This window comes from Zophobas morio, unplaced genomic scaffold, assembly GCF_036711695.1.
Source record: "Zophobas morio isolate AGI-343-1 ecotype UQ-CSIRO unplaced genomic scaffold, CSIRO_AGI_Zmor_V1 ptg000031l, whole genome shotgun sequence".
Classification (NCBI taxonomy): domain Eukaryota; kingdom Metazoa; phylum Arthropoda; class Insecta; order Coleoptera; family Tenebrionidae; genus Zophobas; species Zophobas morio.
In genome coordinates, this window is record NW_026972136.1 from 4,266,634 (window position 1) to 4,280,001 (window position 13,368).

A 13,368-nucleotide genomic window follows, 5' to 3' on the forward strand; every position below is an offset into this window, starting at 1 on the left:
TGAAATTTTCAAAAATTCGCATTTCGCAGCGATTTTTTCGAAAATGTTGCTTCGTTACCATCAACATGTTATATTTTTGGAATCAGCGTGTCGAGATCTACATCCCTGAATTTTTTTATAAGTTTTAGACAACTTTTTTAAAATTGAAATTTTTTAATGGTCCCTCTTTCTTCAAATTTCGCAAAAATTTTGACATTTAAAAACTCAACTAAACACATTTCCTTGCAGTTATAATCGCATTTAAAAAATACGCTGTTCAACACTTTGCTCATATATTTACGTCTTTTTGTACACATTATTTTGCCTCAACTCTAATAATAAACGTCCGTATTTGCATCGGATGCAACTCAATCTTCAAAGGATCATTCTCATCCAATGTCATCCAAGGCGTCGGCGCATTGTCGTTCCAAACCAACTTCTCCTCTCTTTCGTAGTCGTCCAACCACTGATTAGCACCAAGAGTAGTTTCACCAATCGCAGAAATTTGAAAACCAGTGAAAAGGTTCTAAAACGTCAACTTCTAGAAACATTGTTTCCAAAAACAAAAAATACCTCTATGTCAACCACGACCGGCTTGGATAAAACCGCATCTTCGCCCTTTTCCATCACGTGCTCGAGTCGCAGAAGGTAAGTATCGTCCCTCCAGGGTTCTAGAGTTAGAAGATGAACATTCTCCGGAAGGGGTCTTGTAAGACCTGCGAACTATAAATAACTGAAAAATGAAAATCGAATTCCAAAAGTAACGACTACCTTAAAGTTGATAAAACTTTTTGTGTTTTCTAACGAGCTGAAGGGTCCTTCTGTGGAAGCAACTGCTAGTACCCATGGTGCTAGTAATTTCTTACGAGCTAGATCTCGTTCTATCGCAGCAGCTGATTTCTCTTAAATTACAATTTATAATAAGTACACTATGACTCTCTAGATGCTACTAATCCTACCACCATCGTCTTCGGTTGTTATTGGTCCAAAAACCAGATAATGTTGACCCCTCGCATACAACCCTTTCCCATACTCGTCTTCTTTTAGAGCTTCACCAACCCCAAAACCGTCATCTCGCACTAACCTTCTATGGACCATCAATTCAATCACACCATCACCCAAACTACTACCCCCTTGTGCTCTATCATTCAACACAGCCACCTCTAAATTCCGTTCTTCATCCTTGACTACTATCTTCGACGTGACGGGGTAATAGTTACTAGAAATCGGGTCATCAGTTGCATCGTAATCATAATCACTTCTTTTATTCAATTCTCGACGGATTTGTTCCCGACCGTTGGAATCCGTATAGAAGACACCTTTATTGGAGAAATTCTGAACAGCAAATCTTGTGATAACTTCTTTTCCGGCGTTGGAGTCTCTGAAAAGTGTTAACTAGTCGAAATGGTTTCACACGAAAATGTTCTTACTGTTGTAGGTTTCCAACTAACCAGTCAAACTCTATAAACCCACTGTCGTCTTTGTAAACACGAATAACTTGAGACACTTCTGGACTGTACACTTGGAGAACTTCGTCTACGAGTTTTCCTTTGATAAACTTAACTTCGAGTTTTTCGGAAGTTATAAGTTTGGCTTGTTTGTCTGTGGTTCGAAACACGTAGGCACCGGAAACTCGACCACCACTAGAATAACCTTGATAATACATAAAATCTTGTGTGATGTTAAGAGTTAGCCCGTTGATAGTTACTGAATTTAATCTTCCAGTGTTTGTATCAATGGTAAATCCATTTTCCTAAAAATCGATTAAGTTGACTATAAAAAACTATTATAAACTTACATCCGTTCCAAAGTAGTCATTCTCTGACAGTGTTTCAAAAGCGCGAAACTCCTCCTCTCCTTCTATTTTTTCAACATAGTACAACTTTATCCCCAAAGGGGGAATCTCTTTAGCTGCAAACACTAAATTTTTGGAAGTCGGTTTTAAACTCTCTTTGACATGGTCGAACTTGGACATGCTATGCACCACATCGTAGATTTCGTCACCATCTGGTCCACTAATTTTAAAATTGTCTCCCTCTACTGGTAGTCGAACATAATGGGTCACTGGACGTGCAAGCGGGTTATAAACCGCCACCACAAAACGATCTTTCTGTGTGGTTTGACAAATACTCACGTTTGCCAACAAACAAGTAGACAACTTGAGATCTACATCATTTTGGAAAGATTTCTTCAAAAGATTTCTAGAATTGGGTTTCAGTTGTATTTCAAAATTCGCACTTGGTGCTTACCCTATAATAACTCCAGCTGGTGCTTCAGCATCTTTGATAGCTTGAGTAAGCAATCGTGCGTAATCTTTAGCAACTGCTGCCTTCTCGGTACCTGTGATGGCGTCATGGTGTTGCATTATTCCCATAGCTTCACGTAGACCAGTGATCGAACTTTCTCGGTCGTCCCCTTTTACTCTAGAAAAAGTGACCAGTTGCTTCATTGCTTGTAGAATATTGTTCCCGGTTCTTTCAAATCTCTTCGACGTCGGTCTGGAGGTGAAATACCCAGTCCAGTAGGCGTGTTTTTCGGACGCATATGGAAAGAAATCGTCAGTTTTTTTTCGTAGAGTGAGAGATCTTCTAGCGATTTCGTCATTGACGGCTTTGATATAACACGACGGAGTTGAGTAGAAGACGTTGTACTTTTTGTGAGCTTTGAAGCCGCTAAAATTTAACAATAACTAAACGAGTGAAGATAGTCCAAGCACTACTTTATCAGTTTGTCCAAATTGGAGAAGTTAATCTCAGCTGCTTGATAATTGAAGTCGCCACCCATCGGTACCAAGAACTGGGTCGTTTGATAATAACTCTCATACTGGTCCATTTTGTTAGCAAATCCTTCCACCTGTAACACAAACAATGTCATCCCCATTAACCCCTCTCAAACTGTATACTTTTTTCTTCAAATTGTAATCCGGATTTTTCTCGTCATCAACAATAGGTTCGACGTTACACAGCACATCAAAACAATACCCATCGATAGTCACGTAAAAATCCGGGAACATGGTCGTAAAAATCTCGGAGTTGTTCAAGTTGGCGCTACCTCGCCACACGAAGTCCAAATTTTTGTCCAGACGTCGCTTCATCTTGTCTCGGTAGTCCAAACGCCCGATGACTAGCCCTTGGAAGCCCAATTGGGTCATGAGAGACGCGTGTTCGCGGCTGTGCCCAAACGGGTCAATCTGCCAACCCACCTTGGGTCTCCCACAATCCCCAAACGTGTCATTCAAGAACCTAAAACCCCACGTGAACTGGTCAATGGTTGACTGGTAGTGCGACGCGGCTTCGTCATTCATGGACCAAGCCCCATTGATAATTTCCAATTGACCATTATTGACCAACTCTATGACTTGTCGTTTGAGGGCGTCCTCTTGGTGTTGCCACCATTTCCAGAAGAAGGCGGTTTCGACTTGGATGTAGCGTCGATCGGGGTGGCCTATCAAGGCTTGGATTGACGAACTGATGATGTATTGAACCCCAGCGTATTGGATGCGTTTTTGGTCTATTAATTCAAACAATCATGGAGATTCTCTGATAACTCCAAATTTCTACTTACTGCCATAATAATACTGGTCGACGGTTTTCAACCAGCCGACGTCGTCGTGGGAGTGAGGGACTAAATGGATGTTGATTTTTTCCACGTCAATGGGATGGCAGGCCTTAAAAATTAGAGTACATAGGGCGATTTTTGCTTGCAGTGACTTACTTGACACGTGGCTGGGGTTAATTGAGCGTCTCTTGTAAATGGTTTCGGACTTACGGCTGCGAGATTCAAAAAAATTAAAATTATTCCGAGTCTAGTACACATGGTTGGATCTAAAACACGATATTGTTACGTTATCTGGGTATCGGTATTGTGTTTTATTACATTTAAGGATAATGTTATCATAGTGATTAGCGATTTTGATCAGTAAGCGATAATGAAATTTATCGAAGTGCTTGTGTTATTTTTAAGTTTATCAGTAATACGGTTGTATTGCAAAAACTAGGGGTCATAAGTTTCCTTCTATTTACGTTTACATTTAAACTTAAAATTAAACTCGTGTTTTATTATGTTTTGCCGCCACGCCAGGGGATCAGGTCCAAATGAGTTATAGGTTATAGTAAAAATGTTTTAAAGTACAGTCGTTAATGTTTTGAATTATAATATTGTGTATACAATCCGTGAAAACATTATTCACAGATGAAACATTATTATTACAAGGTTTTAGTGTTGTACAGGGTGTCGATTTTTTTTCAGCGTTGCATAAATTCATCGGTAACAAAGCTCCATATATCAATCTTATTTGATAGTTGTAGTGAGATAATGCTTGTTTATGACACAAGGGACAAAAATATGTCTTAATCGCCAGCGGGAGTTTAGTACACGCGACGAAATTAATTTCCGTCGTTAGATTTTTTTTCCAATAATGATATTCAGTTTTTTTTATATAAACTTATTATATTTCGGGTTCAAATATACAAAGTGGTGAAATTGTGTAAATATAAAATTTAATCTATTCAAATTTCAGTATCACAGAGAGTTGATAAGTATAAAACACCGATTTAAATTAAGTTTTAATTTTAAAAAAGAAAAATTGGAAAAATCGAAAATTTAAAACTTCCGAAAATTGAACATTGAAATACAGAAAAACTGAAAACTCGAGATATCGAAAAACCTAAAATTTTAAAATTGAAAAGTTAAAACATCGAAAAGTCGAAAAATTGAAAATCCAAAAAGTGAAAAGTCGAAAAACTGAAAGATCCAAAACTCGAAAAATCGAAATTCGGAATACTAAAAAATCCCAAAACTTAAATACCGAAATATTGAAAAATAGAAGAAAAATTGAAGAACCGAAAGAGTGGAAAACTAACAAAATTGAACGAAATGTCTAAAAATTGGGAAATCGAAAAGTCAAAAAAGCAAAGTCGAAAATTCGCAAACTTAAAAAATCGAAGAACTGAAAGATCGAAACTTTGTCGAGAAGTGAGAAAATCAAAAAATAGATTAATTGAGAAATCGGAAAACTGAAAATTCACAGACGTCAAAATTTGAAAAATTAAAAAATATTGAAGAACTGAAAAATGGAAAATCTAAAATTTAGAACAATGAAAAATTAAAATAACGTAAAATTGAAAAATGGAGAAATCCAAATATCAACTCATCAAAAAAAATTCGAAACATCGAAAAACTCAAAAACAACAAATCGACAAAACGAAATTCGAAAATTTTAAAATTGGAAAACTGAAAAATCGGATAATTCAAAAATGGAAACATGGAAAAATCGAAAAACCCACAAATCGAAAATTCGAAACATCGAAAAATTGAAAAATTACAAAAAATGGAAAATCGAAAATTTCAAAATTCCGAAAATTGAAAAAAGGAAAAATAGAAGAACAGACCATTTTAAAATTCAAAAGTTAAAATATCGAAAATTGAAAAATTGAGAAAAATTTAAAAAGTTAAAAGCCCGGAAATTGAAAAATTCAGAACTCGAAAATTCGAAAAGTCGAAATACTAAAAAATTCCGAAACTCAAATATCGAAAGATTGAAAAATAGAAGAATTGAAAAACTGAAAACAATCACAAAATTGAACAAAATATCCAAAAATTGGCAAATAAAAAATTGAAAAATTGAGAAAACGAAAAGTCGAAAAATCGCCAAATCGAGAAATCGGAATTCGAAAATTTAAAACATTGGAAAATTGAAAAATTGGATAAGTCAAAAATCGAAACATGGTAAAATCGAAAAACCGACAAATCGAAAAATCGAAACATCGAGAAATTGAAAAATTAAAAAAAAATGGAAAATCGAAAATTTAAAAATTCCGAAAATTAAAAAATTGAAATACATAAGAACTGAAAACTCGCGACATCGAAAAACCTAAGACTTTAAAATTGAATAGTTAAAATAAAGTTGAAAAATTTAAAATCCAAAAAGTAAAAAATCGAGAAATTGAAAAATCGAAAAGTCGAAATGCTAAAAAATCCCGAAATATCGAAAGATTGAAAAATAGAAGAAAAATTGAAAGACTTTAAAACTAACAAAATTGAACGAAATGTCTAAAAATTGGGAAATAGAAAAGTCAAAAAAGTAAAGTCGAAAAATTACAAACTTAAAAAATCTAAAAATTGAAAAATCGAAAAACTAAAAACTCAGAAAAAATGGAGAAATCCCAATATCAACTCATCAAAAAAAAAATCGAAAATCTAAAATTTAAACATCGAAAAACTGAAAAAACAACAAATCGACAAAACGAAATTCGAAAATTTAAAAAATTGGAAAACTGAAAAATCGGATAATTCAAAAATCGAAACATGGTAAAATCGAAAAACCGACAAGTAAAAAATCGAAACATCGAAACTGAAAAATTAAAAAAAAATGAAAAATCGAATATTTCAAAATTCCGAAAATTGAAAAAATGAAAAACAGAACAACTGAAAATTTTAAATCAAAAGGTAAAATATCGAAGAGTTGACAAATTGAGAAAAACTCAAAAAGTAAAAAGTCGGGAAATTGAAAAATTCAGAACTCGAAAATTCGAAAAGTCGAAATACTAAAAAATTCCAAAACTCAATTATCGAAAGATTGAAAAATAGAAGAATTGAAAAACTGACAACAATCACAAAATTGAACGAAATATCCAAAAATTGGGAAATAAAAAATGGAAGAATTGAGAAATCGAAAAGTCGAAAAATCGCCAACTTAAAAAATCGAAAAATTGAAAAATCAGAAACCTGAAAAATCAAAAAATTGAGGAACTAAAGAACTGAAAGATCGAAACTTTGGAAAGTCGAGATATGGGAAAATCAAAAAATAGCTTAATAGAGAAATCGATAATATTGAACAACTGAAAAATCGAAAAATCGATAATTTAAGACACTGAAAAACTTGATATAAAAATATCGTAAAATTGAAAAATGGAGAACTCTAAACATCCAAAAATCAAAAAAATAAAAATTCAAAGATCTAAAATTTAAAAAACGAAAAACTAATAAATCAGCAAATCGAAAAATCGAAACTCGAAAATTTAAAAAAATAAAAAATTGAAAATTCAGATAATTCAAAAATCTAAAAAACGAAAAACCGAAAAGTAAAAAATCAAAAAACTAACAAATCAACCAAAGTTGAAAAATTGAGAAATCGAAATATAAAAACCGAAAAATCGAAAAATCCAGAAGTCGAAAATTCGAAGTCTAAGAATCGAAATATTGAAAATCCCCAAAACTAAAAAAAATATCCAAAAATTCAGAAATTAAAAAATTAAAAAATTGAGAAATCCAAAAACAAAACAGCAAAGTCGAAAAATCGAAGAATTGAAGAACTGAAAAGTCTAAACTTTGAGAAGTCGAGATATGGGAAAATCAAAAAGATTAATAGAGAAATCGGAAAACTGAAAATTCAGAAACGTCAAAATTTGAATATTGAACAACTGAAAAATCGAAAAATCGAAAATTTAAAACATGAAAAATTAAAATATCATAAAATTGAAAAATGGAGAACTCCAAACATCCAAAAATCAAAAAAATAAAAATTCGAAGATCTAAAATTTAAAAATCGAAAAACTAATAAATCAGCAATTCGAGAAATCGAAACTCGAAAATTTAAAAAATTGGAAAATTGAAAATTCAGGTAATTCAAAAATCTAAAAAACGAAAAACCGAAAAGTAAAAAATCAAAAAACCAACAAATCAACCAAAGTTGAAAAATTGAGAAATCGAAAAATCTAGAATTTCAAAAATTGAAAAATTAAAATAAGGAAAAGTTGAGAAATCGAAATATAAAAATTGAAATATAAAAACCGAAAAATCGAAAAATCCAGAAGTCGAAAAATCGAAGTCTAAGAATCGAAATATTGAAAAATCCCAAAACTGGAAATATCCAAAAATTGAGAAATTAAAAAACTGAAAAATTGAGAAATCCAAAAACCAAAACAGCAAAGTCGAAAAATCTAAGAATTGAAGAACTGAAAAATCTAAACTTTGAGAAGTCGAGATATGGGAAAATCAAAAAGATTAATAGAGAAATCGGAAAACTGAAAATTCAGAAACGTCAAAATTTGAATATTGAACAACTGAAAAATCGAAAAATCGAAAATTTAAAACATTGAAAAATTAAAATATCCTAAAATTGAAAAATGGAGAACTCCAAACATCCAAAAATCAAAAAAATAAAAATTCGAAGATCTAAAATTTAAAAATCGAAAAACTAATAAATCAGCAAATCGAGAAATCGAAACTCGAAAATTTAAAAAATTGGAAAATTGCAAAATCAGATAATTCAAAAATCTAAAAAACGAAAAACCGAAAAGTAAAAAATCAAAAAACCAACGAATCAACCAAAGTTGAAAAATTCAGAAATCGACATATAAAAACTGAAAAATCGAAAAATCCAGAAGTCGAAAAATTGAAGTCTAAGAATCGAAATATTGAAAAATTCCGAAACTGGAAATATCTAAAAATTTAGAAATTAAAAAAGTGAAAAATTGAGAAATCCAAAAACCAAAACAGCAAAGTCGAAAAATCTAAGAATTGAGGAACTGAAAAATCGAAACTTTGAGAAGTCGAGATATGGGAAAATCAAAAAGATTAATAGAGAAATCGGAAAACTGAAAATTCAGAAACGTCAAAATTTGAATATTGAACAACTGAAAAATCGAAAAATCGAAAATTTAAAACATTGAAAAATTAAAATATCCTAAAATTGAAAAATGGAGAACTCCAAACATCCAAAAATCAAAAAAATAAAAATTCGAAGATCTAAAATTTAAAAATCGAAAAACTAATAAATCAGCAAATCGAGAAATCGAAACTCGAAAATTTAAAAAATTGGAAAATTGCAAATTCAGATAATTCAAAAATCTAAAAAACGAAAAACCGAAAAGTAAAAAATTAAAAAACCAACAAATCAACCAAAGTTGAAAAATTGAGAAATCGAAATATAAAAACCGAAAAATCGAAAAATCCAGAAGTCGAAAAATCGAAGTCTAAGAATCGAAATATTGAAAAATCCCAAAACTGGAAGAAATATCCAAAAATTGAGAAATCCAAAAACTAAAAAAGCAAAGTCGAAAAATCGAAACTTTGAGAAGTCAAGAAATGGGAAAATCAAAAATAGATTAATTGCGAAATCTGAAAACTGAAAATCTGCAACGTTGAACGATTAAAAGATTGCAAAATTGAAGAATCGAGAAATTCGCACATCAAAAACTCAAAAAATAAAAATTCGAAAAACTGAAAAATCGACAAATCGAGAAATCGAAACTCCAGAATTTAAAAAATTGAAAAATCAAAACATCTAGGAGTTCAAAAATCGAAAATTCGAAAAATCGAAATTTTGAAATATCAGAAAACTGAAAGAAATTATCCAAACAATTGAGAAATTAAAAAATTGGAAATTCTAGAAATCGAAAAACTAAAAACCAAAGGCGAAAAATCGTAAGCTTAAAAAATTGAAAAATCAAAAATCTGAAAAATCTTCTTTGTATATCTAATTATGAATAACGTTTCTGGAAGATCATACTTAAGTGTTACATTATTTGTGTTATTTATTTATCTTGTGTTTTGTTTGACATAAGCTGGAGACAGTCGACGATATAAATTTTCAAAGTCATCATTTAACTTAATCCAAATTCTTTGTTTGAATCATTGATAAAGTGTGGCATAATTTAACATAATGTAAATTCTTTGTTTGAATCGTTGATAAAGTGTGGCATAATTTAACATTGGGTAAATTCTTTGTTCTGGCAGCGGCCATGTTGAAAAAGTAGTTGTTTTTAAACCGAGCTTGAACTGTAAAATCTTATTGAACAAATCAACCACATTGTGTCAGATTGCCTGCTACGTTTTAGTTTATGTGTTTATTTGGGGGAATGTAAAACGATGGCCCACAATGCAGCTGCACGTTTAAAAATCAGCCAATGATTCGGATGGACATAAAATATTTGTTTTTATAAATCTTTGCTCGTTTTTGTTTTGTAAATATTTTGTTCATTAAAGCTTCCATCTGATGTCCAATCTTAATCTCAGATAAGAATTCTTTGCTATTTAAAATTTCACGAGAGTATATGGCGAACTTAAGTGTTGTTTATTGCTCTTAAGCGGAGTGCGCGGTTCCTTGTCGAGCTGGCGGCCGCGCCATCTGCATAAGAGATGCATTACTTAAATAGAAGTCAGGGACGGTCGGGATGACGCCTCTTTCCGCACTGCACGTTTCTTGGTCATAGAGAGGTGCTGGGTGGCATGTGCTTGTCGATAAAATAGAATCACCGTCGCGGTGGAAAAAGAGCCACGACCGGGATCCCCAAACTCCGCTCGTGCTACAACACCCCAAATGGGTAATTTTGATGGGGTCTAGAATGAATATAGGGCTCTGAAGTCGCTGCCGCTGCATAGTTTTTTATTAGAATTTTGTGTATTTGCATCCAGTTACTTTATTTCCGATTTTGTTTTGTTTTTTGGTGGAAGTTGTGATATTCAAATATTTGCATTGATTCAGAACGTTTAATTTGATTTCATTCAAAGTTTTTTTTGTAGCTGAGCTTAAGCGGTGATGTTCTGTGGCACCATTAAAAATTCTACACAAGTGTATATTAAGTTGCATACATGTACAGTTTAAAATTAATCTTAAACTTTTGTGTGTAATTAACCTGTCACTCATGCTCGATGAATTACAACACACCACATCGCTATGTCCATAAGACCTGTCGCATATTATAGTCTATACTCTGTCTTCGAAAAACAGCCCCCAATTTAACAACTCTTAAAGCCAGATTTAGACTATGATATTATTATATTATTATATGCAACCAACTAGACCACCGAGCAACGTACATATGATAATTTTAGGATGTGTATGTATATTTATGGGACACACATGCACAGTCAGAGTGATATTCACAACTTTATCAATCTGACTTGTGGATTTCCATTGCTACTATCGAAAAAAAATGCTCAAAAACACCATCATCGCAAGAAAAAATGTGTGATCAATCTTACACAATTTAAGGTATTACCACTTACTTTTAGAACCGGCAATTCAAAACGTCTCACCAAATACATACAAATAACTCACTCAAACTATGAACATCGCGAAAACCCAAAACCCTGTGATCAAGTGTCATTGGTAAATTCCCAGTTCATTAACTAACTAATGATTACGAATAAATTTAATACGATAAAATTAATACGATAAACTAATCAATTTTCTTAGATTTAGCACGACATTTCTCCTCCAAACACCAAGATCATGAGCGTCTCCTTACAAAGTTCTAAGCCCTTGTTATGTGAAAGCTGGAAACTAAAAAGAGCTCGTTAAAAATATGAGCCACAAAAGCACACTGAGGATGAATGAGTTTTAGATCGTTAATGACTACCACTTCAGTTGCCTTCAAAAGAATATGAATAAATTGCGTACGGCCTGACAGCTTACAATCGAACCTTTTTATTTTTTTAAGCGGAGAGCCGTACTGCAGGTTATTATAAAAATTCGCTTTTCAGGCGCTGTTTTCAGCAAATGGATGTGCCACAGCAGAGTGGTTTAGATGAAACATGAAAATGATATGTTATCTCGTATCGTTCTTTATGACACGTAACTTCTTCCTGTTTCTGCACCGCGATATAATATTAATGAGCTCTATTTTATGCGTCAGGGATTGTGGTTTGTTTACCCTGGTTAGGTAATCCAAAACCAAAAATTATTTTTGTGAGGCGAAGTGATGAGTGTTGGAGTGTGGTTGATGCAGACGTAAATATTACGGAAAAACGCATTGTTTCGTTAACAATGGATTATGATATTCTGAGAATTAAAATTTTTAGATCAAAAAGTAAGAGAAGAATAGCAAACATGTGAAATAAAAGACTAAAAAACGACACTATTTTTAACCCAAAATGAGAATTTTAATTTAGTGTAAATGTTGTACATTTAAAGTATCCTGAGATCGACTACATTATTTCTAGAACATATTCTGTTGTCATAATATAAAATATTGAATACTTCATTTCAACGGGCACTTTTTCCAATGACCCGATAAAACACTTAAGTAATTGTCAAAACTCAAATTTTATAAATAACAGAGAAGAATAAGAAACATTTTCTTCAATTTTTAATTTTTTTTTCGTTCCTTCATTTTTTCAATTTTTCAATTCAATTTCCAGATTTTGCAATTTTTCGATTCGACTCTCTCAAGTTTTTAATTTTTAATTTTTCTGTTTGCAATTTTTCGTTTCAGTTTTTCATTTTCTTTAATTTTACAATTTCTAAATTTTTATATGTTCCGATTTTTCAATTTTTCGTTTCGTAACTATTTCAATTTGTAATTTTTCAAATTTTTCTTGTAGAAAAATGAGGATCTGCAACTAAACTCTGCCCTTCAGCTCACGATGAATAAAACATTCATCAGAATTGAGAAAGGGTGGGTGGGCGGGGCTTATATTTTATCCATTTTTTTTCTTAATGGAGGAAGTCTTCTTTTCCCAACAAGAAACTGAAAACATGTTTAACCTTCCTGTTGTTTAAATGAAACTCTATATATTAAAAAAAAACAAAGCTTATCAATAGATGAATAACACTTTCATCAGAATTGAGAAGGGGTGGGTGGGCGGGGCTTATATTTTGTTAATTTTTTTCTTAATATAGCTGGTCTTCTTTTCCCAACGATAAACTGAAAACATGTTTAACTTTCCTGTTTTTAAATGAAACTCTATATATTAAAAAAAACAAAGATTAAGCCCCACCCACCCGCTCCTGTGTCAGTTGTGAAAAGTTTTTCATTTCTAATCAAACCGAAGCGCGGAGTTTAATTGTAACATCAATATTTCTCTAAAAAATTCTACCCTTTTAAAAACATATTTCATCTGGTAATTTCTTGTAGACAAATGAGAATTTTCCAACTAAAATCCCCCCTTCAACTTATGATGAATAAGACATTCATCGCAATTGAGAAGGGGTGGGTGGGCGGGGTTTATAATTTCTCCATTTTTTCTTAACATACAAAGTTGTCTTTTTCCAACAAGAAATTGAAAACATGCTTAGCTTTCCTGTTGTTTAAATGAAACTCTATGTATTAAAAAAACAAATCTTATCAATAGATGAATAACACTTTCATAAGAATTGAGAAGGGGTGGGTGGGCGGGGTTTATATTTTGTGTGTTTTTTCTTAACATACGAATTCTTTTTTCCGAACAATAAACTGAAAACATGTTTAACTTTCTTGTTTTTAAATGTAACTCTATATATTAAAAAAAAACAAAGATTAAGCCCCACCCACCCGCCCCGATGCCAATTGTGAAGAGTTTTTCATTCCTATTCAGACCGAAGAGCGGAGTAACATCAATACTTCTCTAAAGAATTCTGCTCTTTTAAAACATATTTCATAAGGTAATTTCTTGTAGACAAACGAG

At 32.1% G+C, this 13,368-nt stretch overlaps 1 protein-coding gene across 1 annotated transcript; it reads right to left on the minus strand.

Annotated features, from left to right (window-relative positions):
- Positions 1–255: 255 nt before the first annotated feature.
- Positions 256–11,092, minus strand: LOC135139393 (lysosomal alpha-mannosidase-like). Its single transcript, XM_064069604.1, has 12 exons — positions 10,990–11,092; positions 3,694–3,803; positions 3,544–3,646; positions 2,882–3,489; positions 2,699–2,832; positions 2,229–2,651; positions 1,778–2,180; positions 1,410–1,732; positions 939–1,360; positions 751–881; positions 553–702; positions 256–505 (listed from the first exon to the last, which is right to left on the minus strand). The coding sequence occupies exons 2-12, from the start codon at positions 3,793–3,795 to the stop codon at positions 296–298; spliced, it is 3,009 nt and encodes a 1,002-aa protein (XP_063925674.1). The 5' UTR covers positions 3,796–3,803; positions 10,990–11,092; the 3' UTR covers positions 256–295.
- Positions 11,093–13,368: the final 2,276 nt, after the last annotated feature.

Coding starts and splice junctions, on each gene's coding strand:
- LOC135139393 (XM_064069604.1), bottom strand. CDS start 3,795: ATGTGTACTAGACTCGGAATAATTTTAATTTTTTTGAATCTCGCAGCC. Junction 3,490..3,543: donor CGACCAGTATTATTATGGCA/GTAAGTAGAAAT, acceptor TTGAATTAATAG/ACCAAAAACGCATCCAATAC. Junction 1,733..1,777: donor ATGACTACTTTGGAACGGAT/GTAAGTTTATAA, acceptor ATCGATTTTTAG/GAAAATGGATTTACCATTGA.